The sequence below is a fragment of the Gasterosteus aculeatus genome, chromosome 1, assembly GCF_964276395.1.
Source record: "Gasterosteus aculeatus chromosome 1, fGasAcu3.hap1.1, whole genome shotgun sequence".
In the NCBI taxonomy this organism is placed as follows: Eukaryota; Metazoa; Chordata; class Actinopteri; order Perciformes; family Gasterosteidae; genus Gasterosteus; species Gasterosteus aculeatus.
The window spans coordinates 6,752,273-6,778,730 of NC_135688.1; the positions used below are offsets into that span (position 1 = coordinate 6,752,273).

Here is a 26,458-nt window from a genome sequence, read left to right on the forward strand (position 1 = left end):
TGATGTTGTGCTTTCATCAGCATGTCTCCCAGGATGCTAATGATCTCCTTTTAAGTGCCAGATCTCGGGAAGATGACGAACAAAACCTCTAAATCTACTTCTAGCTGCTGGAAATAATGTGAGCTTTAAACCCTGCGTGGCCCCGATGTGATCTTTCCCTGCCGTCGCGACACATGTGAACATCTGTACCAAATCTAGGTCACATCGGGGAACAAATCACATTGGTTGTTGTGTGTCCTGCTTTTTCTCTCTTGCACATCAAACGTAATCATTACATGCGTATAGTGATCCAGACAGTCTGCCGCTGCCCTAGTTTCGCATCCGACGGAGAGACGGACGTAAACATAGACATCAGCACCGGGAGGCGGTGGAGGGGGGGGGTCAATCAAAGAGACTGAGGAGCGGTGGGCATGGCGGACCCACACAGTGTGTGACACCAACTCCTCCACTGCTCCGCTTTAGGAAAAAGGAGAAGGGGAGACCGAGCGAGAAAGTGACGGGGTTGCTAGGAGACCTAACCCAATGCAAACACGGCACCATCTGCTGCAGTGAGATTTGGAGCAGGTTCGCCAACTCGGACAGAGAGGGAAATCAACCCAGGAGGATCATTGGAAACGAGACTACAGGGGGCAGGAGGAGGAGGGGAGGGGAGGGATGATAATGGAAGATAAATGGAAGGCAAGAAAGGGGAGTGGGTATTAGGAGATGGGAAAACAGGCACAAGGGGGAGTGAGTGTGTGTGTGGGGGGGGAGTAATCATGACGAGAAGCTTGAATAATGCAAGACTAAAAGATGACCGTTGTACCCGTGACCCGCCTCTTCTCTCTCTCACACACACACACACACACACACACACACACACACACACAGATCCTCAAATAAACCCCTAAAAAACTCCACAGTGAGCATCACCGTTATGGAGGACATCATGTTTTTGATGATGCACTTGTTACCATGGGGACAATAAAATGTTACCATTTTACATTAAAGGTGTATTTTAGTAAGAATGGGATTGTCTTCTGCAAAAAGTAAACATGAACCTTTTATCGGTTCACTTGAGTTATTTATGTCACAGTCCAGTCAATCTTCTGAACGGGTTCTCCAATCTTACAAAAGCTTTCAAATCAATAAAATATATCTGCATTAATGTGTTTTTATTTTGCCGAAAGATGAAGGGTAGATTTATAAGCAAAGAAAAAGTTTACCACACAGGCTTTGATGGTGCAGCCTTGATAGCTTATATAGCTCATGGTCTCTATTAATAGCTAACTAGAGACATTAAGCCGCTAGAGACAGCGTGAAAAAGCAGCCATGATTGTACTATTCAAGTTCAACGAGCCGTGGAAATATCCTAAACTAGAGCTAATTCATTTACTGTTTCCTAGAATATCCATTTTGGTGCTTGGACGTCACATCACATTTGCAGTGGTACATTAAATAACTGACTTCATCTTTAATCCTGCAAACTTTGGGGACAAGAGCTTTACGGTTTTAACATTTACTGTGTTAATTGTGGCCACAGTGATCACTGTTATGCTTTAATGTGAGATTATGGATTTGCCTCAGAAAATAGACTGAATAATGTCGACGCTTTGGAAAATGTGGCATCAAGTTTTAAACATTATTATTTTTTTTAAACACTTCAATCAATCACCCAATTTAATTAATGTGTGTCATGGAAGTTCACCATTTAAACAGCTTGACGCTAATATTTAAAGCTGCATGAGAAGAAACAAACACTGTATTCCATTCAGATATCAAGGTGCATTTTATTAGATGAAGGGCCAATGATATATAGTCAACATCAGCATCCTCCTTTACAAAAGACATTAAAATTGAAATATTTTCAGTAAAAAAGTAGTATTGTACAGCCAATGTGGGGTACCAGAAATAAAGCATGACATGACCTAAATCATATTCATTCATTCATCGCATGGATCATAGATAAAACACAATACAGTAACACTATTTACAGTCTGTAGCACGGAGGTTGACTCCTTGATTCCTCGTGGTGAATACAGTAAATAGAATATACTCATATATTAAGATCTTTTGTTTACAAAATCATAATACATTATCTATATCATAGAGAAAGGCTACCAACAACCTTGGCTTTCAGCTATACGTCGCCCCTTGTTTCGCACCCCTTCGCCAAAGCAAAATGAGGTGTTTCGTTTGATCAATTAACTGCGGATGGGCGGCTTCTTTGGTTGTGCGCGGCTTAGTGTGGCCGCGGGGAGTCGTCTGTTTGGGTTTGGTTGGAACAAGAGTCTGGCGCAGCACTCAACCCGTGCAGGGCGGCTTCTAGAGCGATACTCACGACAACGACGGGCAAACGGGGCAATTTCACTCAACTCTGGACCAGAAACCGAAGAAGAAAGACCTCACAGCTCACACGACCGAGGCGAATGTGATTATTTGTTGTTTTACAGCACGAGGTTTCATTGTAACTCACTAAATGTTCTTTTCACAGAAATGTGACGAGGACCGAGCGCGGAACCGGTCAGAACACTTCCGTCAGAGAGTAATAACACATCCAGCACATTAAGAAGGGACGGTAGCATGAAGGTACCTGAAGCAGTGCTTTCCTTTAATGTCATCCAGGTTTATAACTCACGGGATATTTAAGAGAATTGAGGTGGAAGAAAAAATATCTAAAACCTAAGAAGATAACGTGTTAATGCGAAGAGGAACACAATAAGCGTGTGGCTCTATCTGGTGAATCGCTTCACAATGTTTGCAAAGTAGGTTTGTTATTTCTTTTTTGAGAGGGCCGGTTAGTGAAGATCAGTTTAACAGCAGTTAAACAGCAGCCATCCCAGATTGAAAGAGAGTGAAACCGTACCTACATCACACAGCGCTGATGTGTAAATACCTCGTAACTTCGGTAAAGGTAACAAATGACTTTTCCTTACTATTTGCATGTTCTCTTGGCCCGTGAGACACGTCATGCTTCAACCACTTATCTGTCAGTGTCTTGAAATCGCACTCTTTATTTGCACGATAGCAGGGCTTTGTGTTTGCATCGGACTGACCGCTCGCTGTACCGCGCCGTCAAATGACCTCCAACGACCTCCAGCCGCGGAGAGATGCTCGCGGTGATCGCGGAGCTTTTTGGGGAAAATCCAGCCAGTTGTTGCTCACCTGAGACACCTGAGACACGCTAATGTTGTGTAATTCTGCCTGGCTAGGTAACAAAGGTGGCCGCCTCCATGCGTCTGCAGACACCAGACTGCCTCTCCTTCACTCGCCGCACATTCCTGAGCTGCATCACTAGCAAGAAATGCACTGAATCCAAGCGAGAAAGCCATCAAATCCTCTGCATAACTGGATGGGGGTCCTCCCCAGCCCACCGCGTTGGGGGAGCGGCAATCCCTTTTCGCCCACCCCACCCGCCATCCAAACAGCCACGGGGCCGTGCCTCCGCGCTTCATCACTGGCCCAGCTGGCATGGCGGCGATCAGCTGGATTTGCTATAATCATCTTAGGTCATCTGATTCAAGCTGATGACAGAGTGAAGGCCAGTCGGCTCTTCAACCGAAGCCAAAGGACGCCGTCCGGGCAGCCTAGCCGCCCTCCTCCGGGGGGGCTGAATTTCCACTCCGTGACAGACACGAACGTTTCTGTTTAGGCGAAGGTGGAACACGTCACACAATGAAGATGTCTCGCGGCAGGCACAGAGGAGTGGCGTCGCAACCTTTCTGAAGATCTGCCGAATAACGTTTCAGTAGAAGAAGAAAAAGAATAACGCTTGAAAATGAGACGTCTCGCCGGTCGGTCACCTACTCCTGCCGGCCGCGTACGAGCCCGCCTGTCCGCCTCTCTGTCAAGCTGGGATGTCTGGAAACGTCAGCATGTGTGTGTTTGCGTGTGCGTGCGTACATCGAGGGTCGTGGAAGGGAGGGACGGGGCAGAGAGTTACAAAGGTGAATGGTAAATCAGCCAAAGTCACACAATCACCCAACACACACACACAACCCCCCCCCCTCCCCTTCCCCTCTCCCTCCCCCCCAAGCCTCCCATTCCATTCATCTGTCCATCGAGTCATCGAGCCCCCCGTCCCTCCCTCCCTCCCCCTCCCCCTCCCTCTCCTCTGCTGCAGTAGTGTCCCGGGCTGCTCGTCACTCAGTCCCAGCCGTTGTCCTTGATCATGTGGGCCAGCTCGATGATGAACTTGCCCTCTTTATACTTCTGACTGCTCTCAAAGGCGTGTTCCTGCAGGGTGTGGCAGAGGACAGGGGAGATTTGATCAAAAAGACGGACAGACAGAGAACGATAACATGCTGATGTATTGAGCAGGATAGATAGAAACAGACGCAGGGTGCTTTAAAAAAAATAAAAAAGGCCCAACGACCGCCCCTTCAGCTGTATATGAAAGTCCTCGACTCGGCGCTGGCTCCCTGGGAGCTGGTTATGTAACCTTCGGTCACTAAACACTGCAGAGGAGCCCGGAGAAACAAATCTCTGACCCGGCTGGATCGGTATACCTTAAGCTGGCGGGAATCTGTCTGTCTCACAGCCGAGTAACAGTAAAACGCAAAGGCCTCATATTTGAGCCTCGCAACAGGCAGCACAGACGCGCCGTCCGCTCTGTGTCTGCAGGCTGCAACCTGCTTCTCCGCTGTAGGTGTGCAATCCAAAATTCCTCCAAACCACACAGAAGGCATACCAGCTCCTCTTCACATCAACACTGTGATCAGTTTCGACGTTTTCACTAGTACACATACAGTATTGTAAGTGCAAATGTGCATCATTTGAAAAGCATGATTGCAACAGTCATCAGATCGGCCTTTTAAGAAAATACTGGAATTGTGCTATTTTGTTGATATTTGAGCTTCGAGTTTTCAAAATTGTGTTCAGACTGTGCAGGGAATGAGGTCAGGTTTAAGGAATAGTGTCTTAGCAGACATTTATTTAAATGAAAATCTTCAACTTACTTGTGTAAGTTTCTCCCAATTACTGTTGTTTGAGGCAAAATAACATACAAAACTAACAAAACAAGTAATTCTCATCCCTCTCAACTGTGTGCTTAGTATTTGGTGCTAATTAGAAATGTTAGCATGCTAAAGAGCTAATCTAAAATTGAAAACCATGTAAACGTTCAACCTGCTTAACATGAGAATGTTCGCATTGTCGTGGGAGCCTTTTAGCACGCCCATGTTAGCATTTAGCATAAAGCAAGGCTGTACCTTCTACAGAGGCCTCTCCGAGCTGTTAACATTACTCCATGTCCCTCCTTACCGGATACCGGCCTTTAGCCTACAGTGAATTTGACTATTGCTGTTTTTTGACTAAAAGACGTCTCTCACTTGATCATGCTGGTGGCTGCTGCTTGCTAATCTTACCTCAGCTTGTTCCACCCCACATATCCCCAAATTAGGGTATTCGTGGCTCAAGTAACGGACGATGATAGCGGCAAGCACTAAACCTAAGCCGCCAGCTCAAATAGACCTTTTTTGAACCGTCGAGAGGTGAAGAAATGCTCCTTTCTATTATTAATCCTTTAGAAAACACTCTATAACGGGGATCATTTCGACACAGCTTGTGCTCTGAAAACTGTAATAAAAAATGACAACTTCTGCTTTCTAGCCAACCCAATCAACAGTTTTTTTTTTTCCAAAGCCACCCACTCATTTTAGACGTCTCTCCAAAAGCCGGGGCCACAGAGTCGGCTCACACAAATGCTCTTTCGCTGTGGAGCGTCTGTGCCTGGCTTTGTCTTTGGCTATTTTGGCTTCGAGCTGAAGCGGCACGTTATCATATTTCTCCACGTAGAAGTGCAGTAGGTCAAGCCTCTCAATAGAACTTTGTCGACTGTGGAAAATCAATACCGCTGCCACTGATATTATTGGAAACCCTCCATTAAGTCCTATCAAGTGTCAGCGTGCTTGTGCGTGCACGTGACCTCTGTTTTTCTTTTTTTTCCCTGCCTCGTGGGTTCCTGACAGGAATAGAAACTGCCCAGAAAAGTTTCTACTTTTAAAAGCTGGTGGGCCAGGTGTTTATAGCAGGCGTCATAAGGAAGGCGGTTATTTTTAGGCTGCAGGACGTCTGAGGTTGGGCTACGAGTGCCGGTTGACGGAGGCTTTTCGAGAAGTCAAACAACAAGGACACCGTTTGTGTGCGTGCAAACTCCTCCGGGATACAGTCACGTCCCCTTTGGTGTAAACTCTCCACGCAGGTAGAGTTCACCGGGGACAGCTGCTGCTGCTACACCAAGACAGCTAATGAGTGTGAATGCTGTTAAGATCACACTGGCACAAGACCTGAAATACCACCTGTACTAAATGCAGACTTGATGGACTGTATGGCTCTGAATGAAGAACTAACCTGTCAGTGTCTAAATGTTCACTTACCACCATTATTGTCCAGACATTCTACATCGATCTTCAGGTTCAGTGAGAAATGAAACGCGGATATGTTTCACTTCCCCAAAAACAGTCACAACTAATCAAGTCACACAAGATAAATCTCCAGTCTCATAATTAATTCATCCCACACAGCCGCAACATTGCGTTGACCCCAAAAGAAGAGGATGGTCCAAACACAAATAGGGTGCAAATAAAATTAGCGTGGACTTTAATAACAACCTCCCGATTCATCGCCCTCTAATCCTGGATTGCGGTATGTCGTGCTTGTGCATTAAAAATAAGCAAAGGTCACTTACGTATTTCCAGCCCAGGGTGGTCTTGCAGTTCTCACAGTAGATGTCTGCTACAGCGTGCAGGCCTGTGAGCAGAACCCTCTCTTCTGCAGGGCCACAGCCGACGTTCACCCTGAGTCAGAGGAGACAAAGGAGCGTCGTTGCCTCGATGCATTTACTGTACGATGCAGTCCGAGTGAGTCACAGCTTCACGCCCACTCGCACGGCGCACGCTGGCGCTCGGGCCGGGGAGCATGCGTCCAAACTGCCCAATTTTCACACTCAACTCGGGCCGATAATAACTCCGTCTGCACCGAGGCTAACAAACAGCCAGCCTGTTGGAGCACTTGTCTCCTGTCCGAGTCGGGCATCTGGGTCTGTTTTCTTTTTTTTTGGAAAGAATAATGTGAACCAGGTGGGTTGAAAAGCAACAAGAGAGGGATACTTACACGGAATTGAACAGGTAGGCTCTGCCTTGGCTCCCCTGAAACGACTGCAGGGACGAGATGAGGCAAAGAATGAGCCCTTTCATACAGTGTAGTAACTATAAAATAATGTAAGAATGCTATGACATTAGCATAATGCTTGAGACAAAGGAGTTCTCATTAATATAAAATACAAAAATGTTGATTTGAGGCAGGCCTTTACTTTAATAGCAGCTTTTATAAAATAAGTGGCTTTACCAGATGTGACGAATAATTACTTTGCAGGCGGTTATTTTTCACAACAAAAACGGGTTTCCATGGTGCAGATGTGTTACGACCGGCGGAAAACCCTTTGGGCACGAGCGAGCAGTGTTTTCATTATCACATGAGGAGAAAGTGATTCATAATCCTCTTCGCTAACCAGTTTATAACATAATCCATCCACAAGCAACAGTGTGGCGCCTGCTGACGCGGACGCACAGGTGTTCAGCCTGTTTGGTTGCCATAATTCCTCGTCCGCCCTGCTCCTTTATTAAACATTCAACGCTGGTCCACGTCAATTCCTACTGCATCACTGACTGTGCCGCGACATTAAAGAGGCAACAACTGTATGCTGCATATTCTTGCTTGGGGGTGTAAAGTGCCATTTCAGTGACAATTAACTGCCTGAACGTAAGTACAGTCCTACGGTGAGTAAGACGAGTCAAGTCACCGGAGCGGCTGGCCGGTTACCTTGGAGATGAGCTCGTCGTGGTTGGCCAGGTGAGCTCGGCAGTGGATGCAGCTGTAGGTCCGGTGGCAGCTCGGCAGGTATGCCTGGAAGGTCTTGGAGCGCGTCATCCTGACCATGGGCGGAGTTGGCGGGCGGTGCAAGAAGGGACTGCCAGCCCAGGTCGGCTCACAAGGGAAGCACCGCAACACACAGGTGAGGGCCGTGGTGGGCGCCGGGTTGGGAGGCGAACACCTGCGCACAGGGAGGGTACAAGGAGCAGCTAATGGTTACACAGGCGCGTAAACAGCTGCTTCCCTGAGCTGATGTTGTAAGCTGAGCCGCACGTGCCTAACTGCCGACGGCGCTACGCTCTGCGCTGTGTGTTTGGGAGAATTCTCCAACCTGCTGGCGTCTTTGAAACAGTTAAACCTCAAAGAGCTGTGATGTGATGTGATTGCATAATTAACAGGCCTGTGTGTCAGGCTGAGACACAACATTACACATTTCATTTGTAAAGCTGAAAACACTGAGGAAATTCTACTTTCATGAGGTGAGATACAAACATGGTACAGGTACAGGCATCCACCACACAGGACATCGCTTCTTCTAGAGGCCAAAAATGAGTCCTAGTTGGTCGAGAGGACTGTTTGGGCTATCGAAGCAGGGACAGACAAAAAAATCAACAGGTAACTGTTATGATAAATGCTTAGTTAAAGTCACTTTTAGCCATGCTGGCGACATGGCTCGAGTGATGACAATGTCAGTCTGCCCTCCGCCGAAATACCTCAACTACTACTTGATGACTTGGGACAAAGCTTTGTGTAGACTTTCATGGTGCCCAGAGGATGAACTCTTCCTCTGCCATCATCAAGGCTAAACTAAAATTTGACAATGTAGGTATTTGCAGGTATTTTGTATCCAATCAGATACCTGAAAAACGAATGACATTCCCATCCTCAGCATTACTGCGTTTAGTAGTGATAAGCAAAAGTTAGCATGCGGGCACGCTAACTAACATGGTAAACATTATTCCTACATTATACACATGAGCATGTCATTCTGTGTATGTAACCATGCAGCCGTTTGGCATTTAGCTCAATGCATGTCGGTAAGTGCAGAGAAGCTACTGGGGCTGGATTTTAATCTCAGTAATCATGAATCCAGCTCCTCAAACGCGACGATTTGTTGCTTTCCTGTATCAGGTACTTTTTGATTGCATACCTTTTGGACTATTACCTCTATAAGAGCAATACATTTTTGCACACCGACCTGCGTTCTTACCAAATATGTCTTTTTTTTCCCTCTTATTTTTAAACGGTACACTTAATGAATTAACTGACGTGGCAGAACACGGACACTGAAGGCAATCGTTAGTCGCGGCTGCAGCTTGGTTTCAGAATATTCTGCACTTACTCGCAGTGCACACAGGCAGCAACACCACGGCCCACGCTCCGTGTTTAGGTCTACGAGGCTGCAGAGATAATCTGCTTAGCGTAGCACAACGGGCGAGGATCGTGCTCTGCTCACTGCACGATATCCAAATAGACCCTTAAAATACTTCTGCTGGTGTGCACCGGTGACGGAGACGGTTAAGGGAACTCGTCCCACAGGGTCGGAGCCAGGAGGACAGAGGTATGTTTTGACTGTACAGGAGATGCTGAGGGGCACTCTGCTCTTCACCTGGTGCTGCAGATTCCATCTTTGTGGTTGTATTGCTTAATGCAACTTTAGCGATTGGTTTCAGCCGCAGTAGCTCTAGTGCCACACACGACCTATTGACCTTAAAAGTGTAATGTAGCTCTACTTCCCAGTGCTACTTTTCATAAAGACACTCAATCAAAGAATATATGCACCTTTTACTACCTATCTCCACTCACAATTCTTTCTCATCAAAATGACACAAATGTAACACAATTAAATATAAAGACATGACCTTTCTAAATAAATTAAATTTCTATCGTGTCTGAGACATCTGGAAAAACTAATACATTCCTGAATGGGAGCAGAAGGCCACTGTGACTATAATCAAGAGACGAGAGAGGAGCCTCTTTACTTTATTGCCCTGCAATATGATTGTTTTTAGTGTCGGGGGCGGATGAAGGCTGCAGTGCTGATGGGAAGGACCGGCGGGTAGAAATGAATAAATAAGGCAGTGAGATGTGCCCTTGTTTTCTCTCCTCTGACGCGGTGCCAGCGGCGTGGGATCGGGGCACAAAGACACGCTCAGTACAGTTGTCGGAGTGACCCCCGACACACACACACACACACACACACACAGAACTCTTACCCAAAGCATGTTTTATGCTCTTGGTTTAATATGAGAATCTGAGACTTTTGCCACTTGATTTACAAGTAATTGGACAAAAATGCCTACATTTGACAAGGCCCAGCTTTTTAACATGTGAATAAATACTGCCGTTATAAGGCTCTTATATTAGTAAACTGAATGTATTTAAGTTTTAGACAGCTGGTATGATTGAACCAGCAATTGGAAATACAACTAATCAAGACAATCACTTACATTGGCACAAACCGTAGCTGATTTAAAGCACTGTAGGTAATCTCGGAATGTAAGCTTCTCACTTAATTCATTCATTTGAAGTTTCTTCTGTTAAGCCTCTACGCCTGCATTTGCAACAAGTCACATAGGATAAATACACCGTCTAAATTTCCAAAATATGAACGTGGATGTGAACTTTTCCGTTACAGCTGAGAGGTGAGATGTTTACTCAAACAATCTCTCAATGAAAAGCTCTGCTGGAATGAAGTTCTGCACGTAGTGCACATCTTCTTAATCCACGAGGGGTTCTCTCTGTATTATCTGCAGTCGGAATCACTTCATTACGGCCATGACAAACTCTTACTTAATAAAACATATAAATCCTGGTACCTGAGCTTTTATTATTAGCTGACATTTTCAAGGGAATGACCTGCAACACGGCCGAGTACAGGAAACTGCAGGAGAAGACTTTTATCGCATTAATTAGGCTGCACCGTGACGCTGTTTGACATTTAAAAACATTCCGTTTTTAACACTCATCTTAGTGGGTGGAGATGCTTGAAACGCGTGTTGCTGTGCAGCATTGTCCGTGGGAACAAGGAAGCTGGCGCGCTTAGCACAAAAAAAGCAAAACTCTCTGACGGAATAACAAATGGCATGAACGATCAGATGACCAGAGGAACTGAAGCACAGCGGCTCAGCCCAGTTCACTGAAACTGCACGACCTCTGTTTGTTCTGTGTCGGTCCATCTTTTATCGTCGGTTTGTTTTTCCCGTCGGTCTCCATGCCTCTCGGCAAGCTTGTGTATTTATTTATTTTTTCTGCAGTCACTCTGCCCATTCATCAGTTCTGCCGCGGGTCTTTTGAGGTCACCGCGCTGTCCATTCTGGTCATTTCTGGGTGTCATCACAAAAGGCTACGTGCCACCAGCCTCAACAGCCAAAAAGGGCCCTTGTATCCCAACACAAAAACCTTTGTTATGTAACGGCACTGATGCTGCCGCTGCTGATACTGCTTCTGACAACGATCGAGAGCAGGAGAGAGACAGAGCTGCGGGAGGAGCGTGGTGGTGGTGAGGGGCAGACGGGGACAAGGAGGAACACAAACTGAGAAATTGAGAGAGAGGGAAGAAGCAATTCGTGTCCCTTGAGGAAAGGATGAGGTGTGTGTGCGCCCGACGCTGCCCACAAGCTTCACAAGCTTTCTTCCTGTTCTCCGTTCAGCCTTGCAGCAGCATAACATCACCGACTAGAGGAGGAAACAAACTCCTCTCTGCTCCCCCAACCATATCCAATATCACTGATGAAGCAAGGCTCCAGCATCCCAGGTGTATGTGTCTGGTTACTGTTGCTATGGCTTAGCTTTCCTCACATCTCATTTTCTTCTGTCCGACTCTATTTCGGGGCTTGCTCTCAGGTACTTTAGAAACATGTACTTGTTTATTCCACTGCAGAGTTTGTCCAAGAGTAACTCTTTTAGATACTAATTTATAAAACGGCTAATAAACGGTGCAGTGTGATTAAAGGGGCCACAGAAACAGAGTGAACGATGGCACAAAGTGAGTACGACACATTTATTGTACATAAATGGTGTTTAGTCCTATCAGTGAAAGATCTGGTCCCCATCTTCCATCTCTGTGTATTGATTCCTCACATCTATCACTGTCTGCATGCAGGCTGTAACAATAGATCATTGCAAAGGTTTCAACATGATAACAGAGTCTCTTCTTAAACCGTCTCGCATCTCACTTTTTTAAAAATGTTTTATGGGTGGGATGCAGCATCTCCACCCGCTGGCCTAACTGCCGTTGTCCTTGTGTGAGATGGTTGATGTCACGTGGGCTAGCACATCAATAAATAAACAAAAACACGAAGGCTTAAGGTTTACTGTGTGAGTGTGTCATTATTGAATCAGGTCACGGGCAGTGGCGCACTTCATCCGGTGCACAACTTCAGCCAGCGCACGTAGCACAGATGGTGGGGATGCCTCAGCTCACCAATGCTGAAAACACTCTCACGCACGCGCAAACACACACACACACTCAAACATCTGCATTGACTTTTGCAGATCGATGAGAACCAGGTGATTGGAGATTATAACATGCCCGTTAGAACCCGCATTGATGACCGCTGACGTGCACTGACGCGCACACGGGGATGATGGCGCATAGGTTCAGCACAAACAGCATGTGAACCCAATAACAACCACTAGATACTGTACAGCTTCAGTTCAGAGTAGACAACAGCATCCAATTCCGTTCACAACACGGCATGTGAGAAAGTCCGGGCGCGATGAATACACGTAACGATCATGTAATACGCGCTGATTCCTGTTGGCTACAAGCCATGAACGCAGTTCAGTGATTTTATTGTGATATTACAACACGTGGGGTTGCATGTTAAAAGTTGTCTCGGTTTTTTAAAAAAGTAAGCTCTTGGATTGGCTTTGTGCGTAACAACAAATGCACCATACTGAAAAAAATAACGCAGAGGAAATTATTTTACCTTTGAAGGGAAGAAAAGCGGTTCTCCACGTCGCTTTAAAAAGATCCGCACCTCCTCGTTTTCCTCGTGGCAGTGCCAAACTTAAAACCCCTTTAGCATTTCTTTCCCGAGCAAATGTCCGCCTCTCTCCAGCCCTGGCAAGTCCTGCAAAGACGCAATGTTTTGACGCGCAATGATGCCCAGCGGAGTTTACAGCAGGCAGCTAGAGAGTGAGGAGACGGCCAGCCGGAGCGAGAGGGTTCCCTCCAACGCACTTCCGCGTTCGTATTCACACAGGTAGGGTGGCTCTTTTCTGTCCCGTGGCGGATTTATTTTATGTTTCTCTGAAGCGTCTAGCAGTTGATCTGAAACATCTGTATACTGTTGTAATACGCAACTAATATTGTATATGATTAAGTATTGCTCGAAATTGGCAAGAATGTATCAGTTGTCGACAGTTGTTTCATAATTGTTGCTTAAATGTATTTATTTGAATACATGCTATACAATTATACACATACATATATTTGCATTATGTTTATTATTGACTGTTATTATCTCGGACAAATCTAAGCGGTTTTGACAAATGTTAAATTAAATTTACGTTAAACACGACAGTTAGTCCTAGGTTACCAAGACCAGTTCAAACTCCTTTAAGTTGCTGACCATCACATCGCAGTTTTTAGGTGAATGCAAACAGCTTGGAGCACTTCAATTGGTAACTTGGGTAGTGAAAAGAAAAAGAAAACACAGCCCAATAGCGGTCATCCTGGAGGACGAGAGCTATCTTGACTTCTGAGATTCTGATCTTTGACAAAAATCTCACTGGCCGTTGATTTGATGAATAAATGACATCCGCATCAGCCAATCAGCAAACTGATAGGGCATAGCAACAATGAGCTCATTGGTCGAGGGGGTCGAGGAGGAAGCTATGGACCAATAATATCACTTCCTCATTATTATTTATTTATTACTCAATTCTCCATGTATGTACATGTGAGTGTAGTATTATGAATACATAATGGGTAGTAGCAGAAATACCTCAACAGTTATTGTCGACTTTTACTGGAAGAAATGTCTGCATGGATGGGTTTTATGTAACAATTTCACCAGAAACAACTTTTCGGCTAAAGGGAGAACTTCCTAAATATCGTCAGTCCACAGCGCCACCTGCTGTTAGTCTATGACCGAATACTTACTCATGTAAATCATCATTATAGTACAGCTGCTAATATTCAGAACATACTCAATGATATAGTCCTGATTTTTATTGACATTGATCAAATGTAATCAAACAGCATTCTTTTTCTGTGAGAAAAACTTTTATTTGGCAGCCAGGTCCCACAAACTGGTTCTGACAAAGATGAATAAATATATTAATTTAGGCTCTCAAAATAAAAACCAGAGAGTACAGAGCATTAACATATTCACAAATTCCATAAGGTAAGATCTGTAATATGATTGGCAGATCACAATGATTTTGAATGTACAGGTGTTCTCAAAACAAAATATAAGACAAACACAGATTGTGCAGATCTTTCTCCACTCATTCAGTGACAGTACTCACACGACAAAATGCCCAACAACAAACGCAAGTAGAAAAATAGTACAAGGAGTAAATACCAAACGATAAACAACCAATTCCACATTCATCACAAGTCTTAAACCTAATAATCATGTTTTTATACTGTGATACCTGCTAAAGCGCTCCTGTCCTTAATACATTTCAATGTTGAGTCACCGAGATGAAGGAATTCATCAACATACATCAGTTTTTAAAGTTTTCATTTAATTCTTTTAGATTTATGTGAAAGCTCATAGATTAAAAAATGATCGTATTTTCTTAGATATGAAGTTCCATTGTGTTTACAATCACATAACACCGGAAAATGTACGACTCATTAGTACAACAAAGTTGTAGTTTTGCACAAGTTTCAACTTGTGCAAAATGTCTCTCTTTGATTCATTAATTGGTATAATAAGTCAGTTTTAGTCATCTCATTTGAGTCAGAGGAAAATGACGGAACTAACCTTCTGCACATGAATATATGACAACAGGGATTTTTTTTTCTAGAAAAACAAAAAACTTTAGAGTTCAACTGAATGTGCGTTTGGATTGTCAATGAGGTGCAGTGGAACTTTCAGTGGTCCTTTTGAAATTCTTATGCCTCACTTGTGAACGGTAAAAATGTTTTTGGTTCCAGCATGTATTTAAAAAAAAAAAGTCAGATCTTTCATTCTGATTGTAAAAAGGAAAAAAAAAGAACCGCTAATTGTTGCAAAGTTGCTTTCAAACGGCATCAGCAATTTTAAAAATCCTTAAAACTTAAAAAAGTGAATCTACAATAAAAATGAAGGGGGCTATTTTCCATTTTAAAGGGGGTTGAATAGATATCCTCTAAGGTGCTGCTTTTAAACTCGAGAGCATTGATAAAGCATCAAACAGGTTTGTCACTGGCTCTTAGAAACACTGTTCCTGTCCAAGAAGTCTTTAAGCCTGGTGGGGAAATCGGTCATAACCCCCGTGGCTCCCAAGTCAAACGCCCTCTGGAAGTCTTCCTCGTCGTTCAGCACCCAGATGTACACCTGAAGCCAGAAGCAGGACCCGGTTTAAAAACACCCACATCACAAAGCAAAAGGGGTCAAGCGAAGCGGGAACGGAGGCGTCTGTGCTCCGGGAGCAGCGTGAGCAGCCACTCAGCCTATTTCTGAACTCGCAGCAACAGCGGAGATTTCCCGGTGACCGCTCTTAACTACAAGCATGATAAGAGCGATCGGCATGCAGGGTCATTTTTTCCTATTACAGCCATTCTCGGAATAAAAGACAATACAGGGAAAGTGACTTAATATTGACACAATCCTGAATATGACCCTAGTTGGTCTTAACTATGCACATAAAAAGGTGGGAAGCTCACAGAGGAAAACTGAAAGCATTCTCTCTATAATCAATCACTCTAGAAGCTTCATAAAAAGCAGCTTTACCTGTATCCCCCGTGCAGTTAAATGATTGAACAGAGCTTTCCTCATCAGCAAACTGCAAGAGAAAGAAAATGTTTGCTCATCTGCAGGGGAAAAAAAACTACAGTGAAGCTAGCGAGAGGTTTAGTTGCACAATTCTGAAGGGTTTTGCATTAATAACTGTCACACTGTATGCACGTATTTGTAATGAATTATTTCAACAAAGTTATCATTATCATTTGTTCAACAAAGTGGCAGCACTTCTCAAAAACACCAATATCGTGTTCGAGAGAGTCACAAAACAAAGGCATCCATGCAACGAAAGGGAATGAGTCCCTTTATTAAAAGGACAAAGGGGTTTACAACATTCAGTCAAGTTAGTGACCTACGTGTCTGCCAGCCAGGTGATGATTCGCTGACTCCTCGTTAACCTGTTGGGATCCTTTAGTCTGCGAAATCACACAGAAAGAAAAGGTAAAGGAGTCATATCAAACTGAAGCAACGAGCGCAGTCAGATTTCGCTAAATACTCTCGGAGCCGATCGAAAATTGTTATAATGGAAGAACGTGCGACGTGATCATGTACAGCTGAATTTACTGCGGTTAAATGTAGCCCCCAACAGCTGAAATACATTTTAAGAAAGTAAGAAAATCATTGACATGAAATAGCCAGAAGGCAAATTTCAAACAACAAGTCTTAACAATATATTTACTTTATGAGCACATCAAACACAACGGATAAATGAACCTGCAGTAAGACTGCGTTTGAGAGGGGTATTTGTATTGAGCCTTAACAGAAGAGTAATAAAGGAAAGCACTTAGTCCTCAGGGAACGTCTGTACAATCTGCTCCATGACCGAGATCCTTATCATCCAACAACTCACTCTCTCGTAGGCTGTGAATGTTTTATCTTTTATTTTAAAGACAGCACCGAAGTCTAGATAACAGAGACAGAAACCACTCATTTGGTTTTAAAGGAACTTTGATCGGTGAATACAATGTATTAGTTGATGTACTCATTTTGACTGATAGTGGCGATATGGAGGGATCATGCAAGAACTGTCACGAGCTTCATTTCCACTCTCAATCCACAGTCAGTTACCACCAACAGCAGCTGCATCAACATCTGCATCCCGAGCCAAAGCGCTCAGGATTACCCAGCAGAATTAAGTATTGTCCCTGACGTAATCATGTCTCTTGGGGTTGTCCAGTCAACCTTTTTAGGTAAGATTTTAAAGTAGTGAGTTGTGATCCTAAGTATGGAAGCGTTTGTAATCTAAATTCAGCTCGTCAAGACCCTAAAAAGTAAGTTTGTTTCTGTACAAGTTTGAAAGTTTGGGGCAGGATTATAGTTTCATCTTCTTAGACTGTCGTGTAGGGACTATTATGGAATTGGCTTCCATTTTTGGAGTTTGAGTTGCACAAATAAAAGTAAAGAACTTTGACCCCCCCGTGAAACACACCTCGACTTACTGCGAGCACACAAACTGTAAACTGTATCTTTGTTGTGTTGCACAATAACCAGTATGGTGAGGTGTTACTGAAGGTCGGTGCACGCTGTTGACCTCTCCCAGACTGTTGTCTTTTTGTGCATATTTCATTAACTGTCATTCAGTATGTGTATGTGTGCACACCTACTTGGTCATGATAGAAGGCATGGGAATCTCCAGAAACTGCTCCTTGAGGGGAACAAAAGGCAGAAGGCCCGTGTAGAAGAGGCCTAACAGCTGCAGTACTCTGGCAAGGCTGAACAACACGGGAATATGCGGGTTCTGCACAACACAAAAAAAACGAAAAACAACATGACCTGTGTTCAAACCCCTGAATTCAGTCACTACAGATGATAACGAGTGAAGTCTAAAACGTAATCAACAGTGGAACACCAACAGTCCATAACGGATTCAGTAATTGCACAGTAAAGTGCACGCTTATTTTCCATGCCGAGATGATTGCCGGTAAAGTGTTTTTTAAGGTAGACTGCCTCCCTGAAATGTCTGGCCTGCAGGTAAAGTGAACGGAGCATTTCATGTAAACGTACCTCTTTGTAACACTTCTTCACAATCTTGTTGCTGGCGTTGCCCCAGACGGTCAGATGCTCTCTGTCGTACTTTACAACCAGCTCAGAGACCTGCGATGGTAGTTTTTTTGTTTTTGTTTTTACAGCTTTTGATATACAACGATGTAAACACTGCTGATCCTTCTTTAATAAGGACAAGGGAAAAATAGGAACACACACCTTCTTGATGAGCGTGTCATTGTTGGCCTTGATGTCAATGTTGACGGGAGTATTGGGAAAAGCATCAAAGACCTCCTTGAGGAGAGGGATGCGCTTGTCCTCCCCGCCTTCACAGAAGCACTCTGCACAGACAAGGACGAGCACGCGGCGGCATTCCATCATTTCAAACAGCTTGTCAAATAAAAACACGTTATCCTTTAAAAAGTCAACTAAAATGCCTGTGTGATCTGTAGTAAGTACACCAACCAGTGATTTGTGATGCTCACCTCTCTGAAAAGTGACACCCAGCTTGCGGAGGTATGGAGGGAGCTCCTGCAAAGGGCACACAGCGGTTAATCAGAGCCAGCCTGTCTGGTCAGGTCTTATGTGGAGGTGGTGTGATGGGTGTGACTGGGGATGTTCACATTCCTCGTGGGCTCAATACCATCAGAGAGCGGAGGGCGAGGACGCTTCAAAAACAACTTTAATGTAAAGTTCTCTGTGCTCCTTTGTTAAACAAAACCAAAGAACAACAGAGCTGTGAAGCCGATCTTCAGTTACACAAATGCACCTTTTGGTGTTGATTATGTAAAAAATGAAGACCTAACAGTATGTTCGTTAACACATTAAAGCCGTCACAGACGTGTCAGAGCAGAAACTGCTTAGTGATCGGCATTAATCTGGTGACTGGTAATCTGGCTCACTGTGCATTTCAGTTCGTCTCAGTTCATTTTTCTTTTTTTTAAGGTTTTCTTACTAAAACAAAAGGGCCCTGTAGGTGGAAGACGGATTACCAATGACCAGTGTACCAAAGTGCAGTTATTTCTTTGAGCTTTGAGGGGGTGTTGCGGGGCAGTAACTCACAGCGTAGCATACGTTGGAGATGTGGTCGTTGATGCCGGAGGCCCTCTGCAAGCTGGCGTCATGCGACACCACGACCTCTTCGTCTTTAGTCAGGTGGCAGTCCAGCTCCAGCATGTCCGTGCCGAGCTCCACGGCGCTGCAGGGACCGACACACAACACGCGTGTGGTCTTCATCTTCACATGCACATTCGCTAAAAGTCATAGAGCCCCCCTACCCCCCCCTCAATACATTAATAAATCAGGAAAAATTGCAGCATCTGAAGTTGCGACACAAAGCTGTCTGGTGGTCAGACCGTGATCACCAACAAAGCTCAGATGACACAAACTGACCACAGTCACACGCACAAGCACCAAGTTATGTTTCACACACAAAAACCGAAGAAAGAACTTTGTCATTGTGAATAAGGTTCATTCTCACTGCTGGAAAGCTGCCATGGTGTTTTCCAGGTTTTCACCGGCTCCTGCAATTAAAGAAGAAAAACACTACGTGTGTTAGTGTTTTCTGTATACATTGCTCTTACTGCGCCTACTGCAGCGTACCAGATGAAAAAAAATAAAATTGAAGCACTGATTGAAGCACAATAATGAATAAAATATATTATAACAAAAATCATGCAATTACATCTACTAACAAAATTGTAACAACCCAACCAGAGGTGGTTGAAGGAGCCAATCTCTGAACAGCAGGCATGTTCGTACTTGTTACTGAAGTTATAACTACGTCAAACTATGAATTCAATAATCTATACAGAAAAGAAATACAATAAAATGAGCAAAGACCAGAGCATGAGGCTCAAAGGGGAAATTATAAATCCACCTCATATATAAAATCACTTCCTGAATAATATAATAGGTGATAAAAGTTTTGTGAGGAATTTGAAATAAAGTTGCCATGCACCAATCCTTGAGCGTCCCACAGACTCACCTCCGCGGTGGGATATGTGCCTGCTGCGAAAAGCCTCTCGCTTCCTCCGGTGCAAAATATTTGGGCATTTGAGCAGCAGGGCAGAGGCGAGCACGTAGCCCGTTACCGTTGACAGCACATACACAGCAGCACACATCTCCTGGAAACACAACCCACTCAAACTAAGTCACTACTGCTCAAATAAATAGTCACCGAATAGGAAAGACCAGAAATGATCAAGTCTTCAGGCTGCAAGGCCGAACCCCAAGGTAATTACACCTATGCACATCCACAATCATAACACCTTACAAATGATGTCAAATGATTCAGCAACAACCTAAATGACTGATTTGTGTCAACTAATAAGCTCGTTATACAGGTTTACAGGACTTGTTTGAACCGCTCAACTTTTAGATGTCACAGACTGAAGCTCTTTATGTTTCATGCTGTGAGGGAAACACCAGATTATTTAATAATTAACCAGAAGTCTTTGCACAAACATAATCAGTCAGAAAAAGGTAGATATAAAAGACCTATTTAGAACTATTTTACATTTCAGCCTTTCTGATCACGGAGTGGACTCATTCTGTTGTTGTGAGAGGGTCAGTTTGAGCTGCCCTGGTTGGAACAAAGGTTTACGTCCGAATAATATATTGAATGACGTTACATTAAGGACATTCTCTCTCAATACACAGCTGCAAGAAAGGTTAACTTTCAAGAAAGTGAACAAGTTCACTGACGATAGCATTCCAGCTAGAGGTGGCTAATGTTAGTTAGCTGAGCTGGTATCGAACTTACCAAATGAATGACCTTACCTGTTTTTATCAAAATACTGTGGTTTTCTCCCTTTTTCGTTGACTAACCTAAGTAGAACCAGCGCGAGTGTCTTGTTGTCCAGGAATCTGCGCGGCAGGCTGAGGATAAAGCGATCAACCTCCACACAGCTGTGTAGTGTCAAAACGTCCACCGGCTGCTGTCAGCTGTGTGCGCATGCGCGGGATCTTGCGCCCGTAGATATACGCACATAACGGCGGAGGAGAGAAGGTCCGCACGTGGCGGCCATCTTGGTAGGGAAAAGCTATGGTACCTGAGGTAAGGTCAGTGATCTGTCTCTTATCTCGCTGAAATCTTGGCGCATTTACAAATGGTTTGGTTTCTTACAAACGTTATTAACGTGGTCATGAATCTGCACGCTTGAACATGTTGAAATCGCAGCTATTCTCTTCGAAAAACTAGTTAAGCGTGCAGCTTAGTGAGCTAGGCTACTACCCACAATCAATGGGAGAGGCAGAATTGTTTTTTCTTTTCAACATAATTTATTGTACCAAATAATAATTTGGTTGGTTTGTTAAAAACATCTTACATCATGATTTCTACAGAAATTTGCTGACTATTGCCAGTGAAGAAGAAGGCTTTTGTGCAGCCTAGCGATGCTCTAATTGCCATTGACTCGAAACGAGAACAAGTGGGATCACCTTTCACCGGTAGAATATTACAATATTATGATTTCATTTTAGGATAATCGTTATTTACTTAGTGGTGGTAGTACAAAAATAAAAAGAATATTACTATTATAAAACAATCATTTGAATTTTTACTTGTTTATACTAAACACTACAAACCATAGACGGTATAACAGACTGCACTACACACAGTGAATTACGCATGTGATGATGAAGGTAAGGGGTGTTTTGATATGCAGACATTGCGTGAGATTCTAGGGCACTCTAATTATGATCACATTCAGAAGTGTTGTTGATAGTATGAAAATCAAAGGTAAAACTGAACGACCTGCCCCTCTTTGTGAGGTGTGCACTCAGGGAAAGAGCAGAAGCAGCTCTAGAGTTGGTACACACAGACTTAGCAGGGCCAATCGAGCCAGAGTCCAGAAACGGACATAGGTTTGCTTTATCAATCACTGGTAGTTATTCCAGTGCAGTGTTTGTGTACTTTATAAAAACTAAGAGTGACACTTTACAAGCAACAGAGAAGTTCCTTGCTGATACAGCCCAGTATGGGAAGATTAAACGTATCAGTTCTGACAATGGTGGAAAATTCATGGGAAAGAATTACCAGGCACTTACTCATCAGAAATGGGATTAAACATGAGACCTCAGCTCCATACTCACCGCTCCAGAATGCTACAGCTGAGTGAAATTGGCGCACCTTGTTTGATATGGCCAGGTGTATGCTAATAGAGAGTGAGTTGCCAAAAGAGTTATGGACTTTTGCAGTGCAGACAGCCTAACCTAAGCCTAACGGCATAACCTCTCCAGGATGCAAAAATGTGGGTTGAAAATTGGACACAAGGTGTGAGGAGGGAATCTTTGTTGGGTACGACAGTAATAGTCCAGGCTACATGGTGTACTATCCACGGGACGGGAAAGTGCAGAAGCACAGATTGGTGAGGTTTGTAACCAAAAACTAAACGATGAGATGCAGAACAGAGGAAACTAGTGATGAGCCTAGACGATACCGTCCCAGAGTGAGGAAGAAACCAGGGTGTTTGAGGGTGTATGTATCTGATGGGATGAGTGATTATCAGGTAATGACAAACATAGTTTATTGTTACAGGTTAATGTGCAATGACATTCAGTGAAGCTGTAACTTGATCTCACTCAAAAGAATGGGCCAATGCGATGGATGAAGAAATGCAATCGGACGGTTGAATAGTTCCCTTACTGTGAGGAGGCAGTGAGAGTGTTGTGTGTGCACAGTACATTCTGTTCAGATGTGAAATATGATCAGGCTTACGTCCTTTTCTGCAAACCTTTGTCAAACCTGAAACAACATCAGCAGCAGCTGCATTTTACCGCCACTAGAGGGCAGCCAAGCCGCACGATGTAAAGGTCGACATTAATACGTTTATCACAACAACCCCACAACGAGGTTATTAACAATCAAACACAAAACTAGGAGGCAGCAACGGCGAACTCTTTTGAATGATTTCAGTGTGTGAGGATTTAAGGACTTAAAATGATTAAAAATTGCCATTTAACGTTTCCATCTGCACTTTTAATTTCTCAAACACTTTGTTTCATCACCAAATGACCTACAAACGTAACAACTCGTTACTCATCAGCCGCAACTGTGCTTTGTGCTAATTGGCATGCTAGCATGCTAACACCATGCTAAGTGTAAGATAGCTCTTACATGGTAAGACAACTGTAATTTTATTGCTTATTTCTACATTTGGATAAATGTGATTTGTGCAGAAAGCTGTCTTAACTTCCTGTTGATCCTTTGTGTTTTCATCATCAGACTATTTGTCCCTCTGTAACACCCATGACTCTGAGATGTGGCGCGTGGAGCTGTTTTCTGAGCCTTTACAGCATGAATGATTCCCACAGAGACAATAAAGCACGTTGTTGCACAGCTTCTGCATTTAAAGTCTCGCTCTCTCCTCCCTCTGCTCCTCTCAGGGTCCATTCTCACCCCACGGCTCTGAGCTATCAGGCCCAGGAGGTCGCCGCCGTCACAGTGGAATGGAGCTTCTCCTCCGAAGCGGACGTCTCCATCCCCTCTCTGCCGGTCCACTGTGTGTCCGTGTTGGGGCTGAAGGTCTTCTACCACCTGGACGGCAGCGTGGACGAGTCTCTGCACGAGCAGTTTGCGGAACAGTGTGACGAAGAGGCTTGTAGTGTTGAATGTCACGGCCAAGCCTTCAGTTGCATGGCACCATCAGGAGGAGATCACGAGGATGGGAAGCTGGGATAGCCCCCCTCCCTGGTGAATGAGGGGAGGGGGCTACCTTATTCTCTCTCTCTGTGTCCGCGGTGCCGCTCAGTCCCCTCGGTGCACGCTGTCCCTGGTGCTGAAAAGCCTGCCACTGCCTTTTCACTTTTCCTTTCTTCACCACAACTGATTAGGAGCACCAGGTATTTTCAGCTAATCAGGATGCACTGGTTTGTCTGGCTTTAGGCTGTTTTTAGTCTACTCTGATTAATCTGGTGCAAGGCAGACACTCACAAATATACAGGGCTGACTTTTTGTAAGCCTGAAAAGTTATTTGCCCCTCGACTCTTCCGCCTTTTGACATGGGTGCGATTATCCTGAAGACTGACATCTTGAGCTGGCTAGTAGAGCATTTGATCGACTTAGTCGAACTACGTACGGAACAGGGCCCTGGTCCGACTCTCACGTGCGCAGCTTTTAAAAAGCGGGAAAAATATGGCGTTATATTTGTGCCACAATCCTGAGCGCGTAATTTTAAGTTTTGAGCACAGAGAACTATATTTTAGCAAAGAAAAACATCCCGTGCGCGCAGTTTACTCAGGTGCCCTCGCCACAAACTGGTTTTCTGCGCGCAGACAGCCGTTGCTGCGCTCGCTCCACCTCTTCACGCTGCGCTCGCTCGACGGTTCATTCACGCGCTCGCTCGACTTGCAGCAGCGTTACATTTGTGCCACAAAACCAACCAATCAAAGAATTAAAGAAGGTCCATTGTGATTGGCTGTTGGTCTCCAATCACAACGCTTCCTAAAGAAGACGAAAAAAAGTGATATTAGAAGTCCGGCTAGCCACCATCAGACATGACCGAAGCAAATTGTGTGAATGATGCCACTATATTTAAACTATTTAATGATCCAGCACATTCACATTGAATTACATTGATCTTTTCTGCTTCTTCAAAAAACCTATTGACTATTAGTATTAAATATAATTACGACTACCACATAAACATACTTTAATAAATAGCTGCTATCACTTTTGGTTAATTTTTTTAATGGACTGTTTGCCTCGGATTTGGACCAATAATATGAGTAGCTTGCATATCTGACAAAAAGATGTTCATGCCCCACTGCCCCAACTAAATTGTACATGTTGAATTTTTATTCAAATAACATTTTGTGACTCCTCCATCTAATCTTTTTCAAATAATGGAACAAAAAAATTGCAATCAGTTTCAAGTAACCAGATTGCTCCATCAGCCAAAAACAAATATAGTGTACAGGCATATTGTTAGAACAATGCAAATAAAGTTACATCTGTGCAAAAAATGACATATTTGTATTTATTTATTGTGGATGTAATTAACCTGAATTGCACTCAATGTGCAACCTGTGCAAAACCAAACAAATTTAGTGTGGATATGTATGAGCCATCTCTCAATATGGATAAAATCTCATATCTTATCAGTATCAGTAGCTGCAATAAGACTGCTTTCCACGACCAATCACACATTCACCCTGAATGGTCATTTGCATATTCCAGAATGCCTCGCTGTGACCTCAGAGGAACGACCTCGGGGAAAAGAACGTTCCACCACCTTCCATGTTCCATGTTCCATGCTCCATGTTCCATGCTCCATGTTCCATGCTCCATGTTCTGTTCTCCACAACATTGCCTTACATTGCATTGCATTACATTACATTACAACATGAGACACAAGCTGGCAAATTCAGGGAGTTAGTTGCAAGACTTGTTAACTTCACACACACAAGCTTTTGTCAAGCTCAAATTGTGATTGTGAAAACAATGGGTGGCTCAAGGTAAGTGAGGAATCCAGACAGATATCTGCGTTAACTGGTGTTGATGATTTATTGGACTTGTCATGTGGAGAAGGCTTTAATTCAGAGTGGCTATCTTGAGATAAATGTCTGATTTCTACTGTTGGGACATTTTTCTTACTGTTTCTTTTGAGTCTCAGCCGTGAAAGGATAAAATAAGAGCTTTTTAATGCAGTTGGTAAAACCTGAGACCACAGTATCCTCCTTATAACAAAACTCATCCCGACATTGTAATCCGAGCGTGTTAAAATAGAAAACAACCAACCTACGATGTTGGGCGATATTGAGAAGACACGCATGTGAAGTTAAATTGTTAATCGAGGGGGCACACATGAAATTTATAATTAACTATTATTTTTCAGAGTTGTTGGGGTATGTTTTCCATTATTGAGCCAGCGCTCTTTTTTGACTCTTTTTTGACTATACTGCTGCAGCTGGTCGATGCCGCACTCGATCTAAAAAGCAAGAACATTTTCCACCGGGACATAAAGACAGAGAACATGCTGATTGAGACGGGCTCTAACTTCCCGCGAGTTTGCCTCATCGACTTTATGAGCTGTTTTGACGAGGAAAGACCGACTTACCGGGACTTTTTCGGTTAGATGTCCAGCTCTTGCTTCTGTTCTTCACCCACCCGTCTGTGACTTTTACACTTTAGCTTCTCACCCTCACTGTCTTTTTTTATTATGTCTTTGTGTTCTAGGTACTGTGGCCTCCCCAGAGGTTTACGGTACAAATTGATACAAAGCAGAACCCACCACAGTGTTCCAGATCGGAGCAGTGCTGTATGATGCGATCCACGAGGAAAAGGACGTGTTCGATACGCTCAAGTTCTTTGGAGATTGTCAGTCTCTCCCCAAAAGGTTGTCCAAAGGTAAGAATTTACACATGAACATGCCCCAAATCTGCCCCTTTTATGTGACATTCTGATGATGGTCCGTCCTTACCTTTCTTCTCCTTCTCTCTCCAGAGTGCAACATCTTCCTGCAGAGGGGCCTGAGAAGGCATCCTTCCACCCGTCCAACGCTGGAGAAGCTCAGGAAACACCAGTGGCACAGATAATCGTATAACACCCTACACACACAAACATATAGACAAAATGACATAGACGATACATAGATGCCACCCCCCCACACGCCTTACATACACACTATCATACACAAAAATACAAAAACACATACACACTCACTTCGCCCCCCCCCCCTTACATTAAAATATAGAAATACATACACAATAACAATCAT

At 43.9% G+C, this 26,458-nt stretch overlaps 3 protein-coding genes across 5 annotated transcripts; 1 reads left to right on the plus strand and 2 right to left on the minus strand.

Annotated features, from left to right (window-relative positions):
* Nucleotides 1-1,749: 1,749 nt before the first annotated feature.
* On the minus strand, nt 1,750-13,093 carry ypel2b (yippee-like 2b). The gene is made up of 5 exons (XM_040191112.2): nt 12,786-13,093; nt 7,801-8,032; nt 7,093-7,136; nt 6,668-6,776; nt 1,750-4,215 (listed from the first exon to the last, which is right to left on the minus strand). Exons 2-5 carry the CDS (start codon nt 7,915-7,917, stop codon nt 4,126-4,128), a joined length of 360 nt encoding a protein of 119 aa, XP_040047046.1. The 5' UTR covers nt 7,918-8,032; nt 12,786-13,093; the 3' UTR covers nt 1,750-4,125.
* Nucleotides 12,958-24,698, plus strand: LOC144401995 (uncharacterized). 2 transcript variants are annotated; one of them, XM_078098412.1, is made up of 2 exons: nt 12,958-13,061; nt 23,127-24,698. In XM_078098412.1, the coding sequence occupies exons 1-2, from the start codon at nt 12,958-12,960 to the stop codon at nt 23,419-23,421; spliced, it is 399 nt and encodes a 132-aa protein (XP_077954538.1). In that variant the 3' UTR covers nt 23,422-24,698. The 2 variants fall into 2 exon arrangements, 1 of the variants encoding a protein (XP_077954538.1); XR_013463945.1 differs by lacking the exon at nt 12,958-13,061 and adding an exon at nt 19,856-19,973 and having other exon boundaries at nt 23,127-23,264.
* gdpd1 (glycerophosphodiester phosphodiesterase domain containing 1) lies at nt 14,068-20,704 on the minus strand. 2 transcript variants are annotated; one of them, XM_040187792.2, is made up of 11 exons: nt 20,520-20,704; nt 19,726-19,864; nt 19,219-19,261; nt 18,801-18,936; nt 18,224-18,269; nt 17,958-18,079; nt 17,760-17,849; nt 17,360-17,493; nt 16,112-16,171; nt 15,747-15,798; nt 14,068-15,350 (listed from the first exon to the last, which is right to left on the minus strand). In XM_040187792.2, exons 2-11 carry the CDS (start codon nt 19,859-19,861, stop codon nt 15,216-15,218), a joined length of 954 nt encoding a protein of 317 aa, XP_040043726.2. In that variant the 5' UTR covers nt 19,862-19,864; nt 20,520-20,704; the 3' UTR covers nt 14,068-15,215. The 2 variants fall into 2 exon arrangements, with proteins under 2 accessions (XP_040043726.2, XP_077954537.1); XM_078098411.1 differs by having other exon boundaries at nt 18,801-19,011; nt 20,520-20,692.
* Nucleotides 24,699-26,458: the final 1,760 nt, after the last annotated feature.

Coding starts and splice junctions, on each gene's coding strand:
- ypel2b (XM_040191112.2), bottom strand. CDS start 7,917: ATGGTCAGGATGACGCGCTCCAAGACCTTCCAGGCATACCTGCCGAGC. Junction 7,137..7,800: donor ACGACGAGCTCATCTCCAAG/GTAACCGGCCAG, acceptor TCGTCCCTGCAG/TCGTTTCAGGGGAGCCAAGG. Junction 6,777..7,092: donor GCCTACCTGTTCAATTCCGT/GTAAGTATCCCT, acceptor CCTCTGACTCAG/GGTGAACGTCGGCTGTGGCC.
- gdpd1 (XM_040187792.2), bottom strand. CDS start 19,861: ATGTGTGCTGCTGTGTATGTGCTGTCAACGGTAACGGGCTACGTGCTC. Junction 18,080..18,223: donor GGGTGTCACTTTTCAGAGAG/GTGAGCATCACA, acceptor TTGTCTGTGCAG/AGTGCTTCTGTGAAGGCGGG. Junction 17,494..17,759: donor TGAAGAAGTGTTACAAAGAG/GTACGTTTACAT, acceptor TGTGTTGTGCAG/AACCCGCATATTCCCGTGTT.
- LOC144401995 (XM_078098412.1), top strand. CDS start 12,958: ATGATGCCCAGCGGAGTTTACAGCAGGCAGCTAGAGAGTGAGGAGACG. Junction 13,062..23,126: donor CCGCGTTCGTATTCACACAG/GTAGGGTGGCTC, acceptor TGCTCCTCTCAG/GGTCCATTCTCACCCCACGG.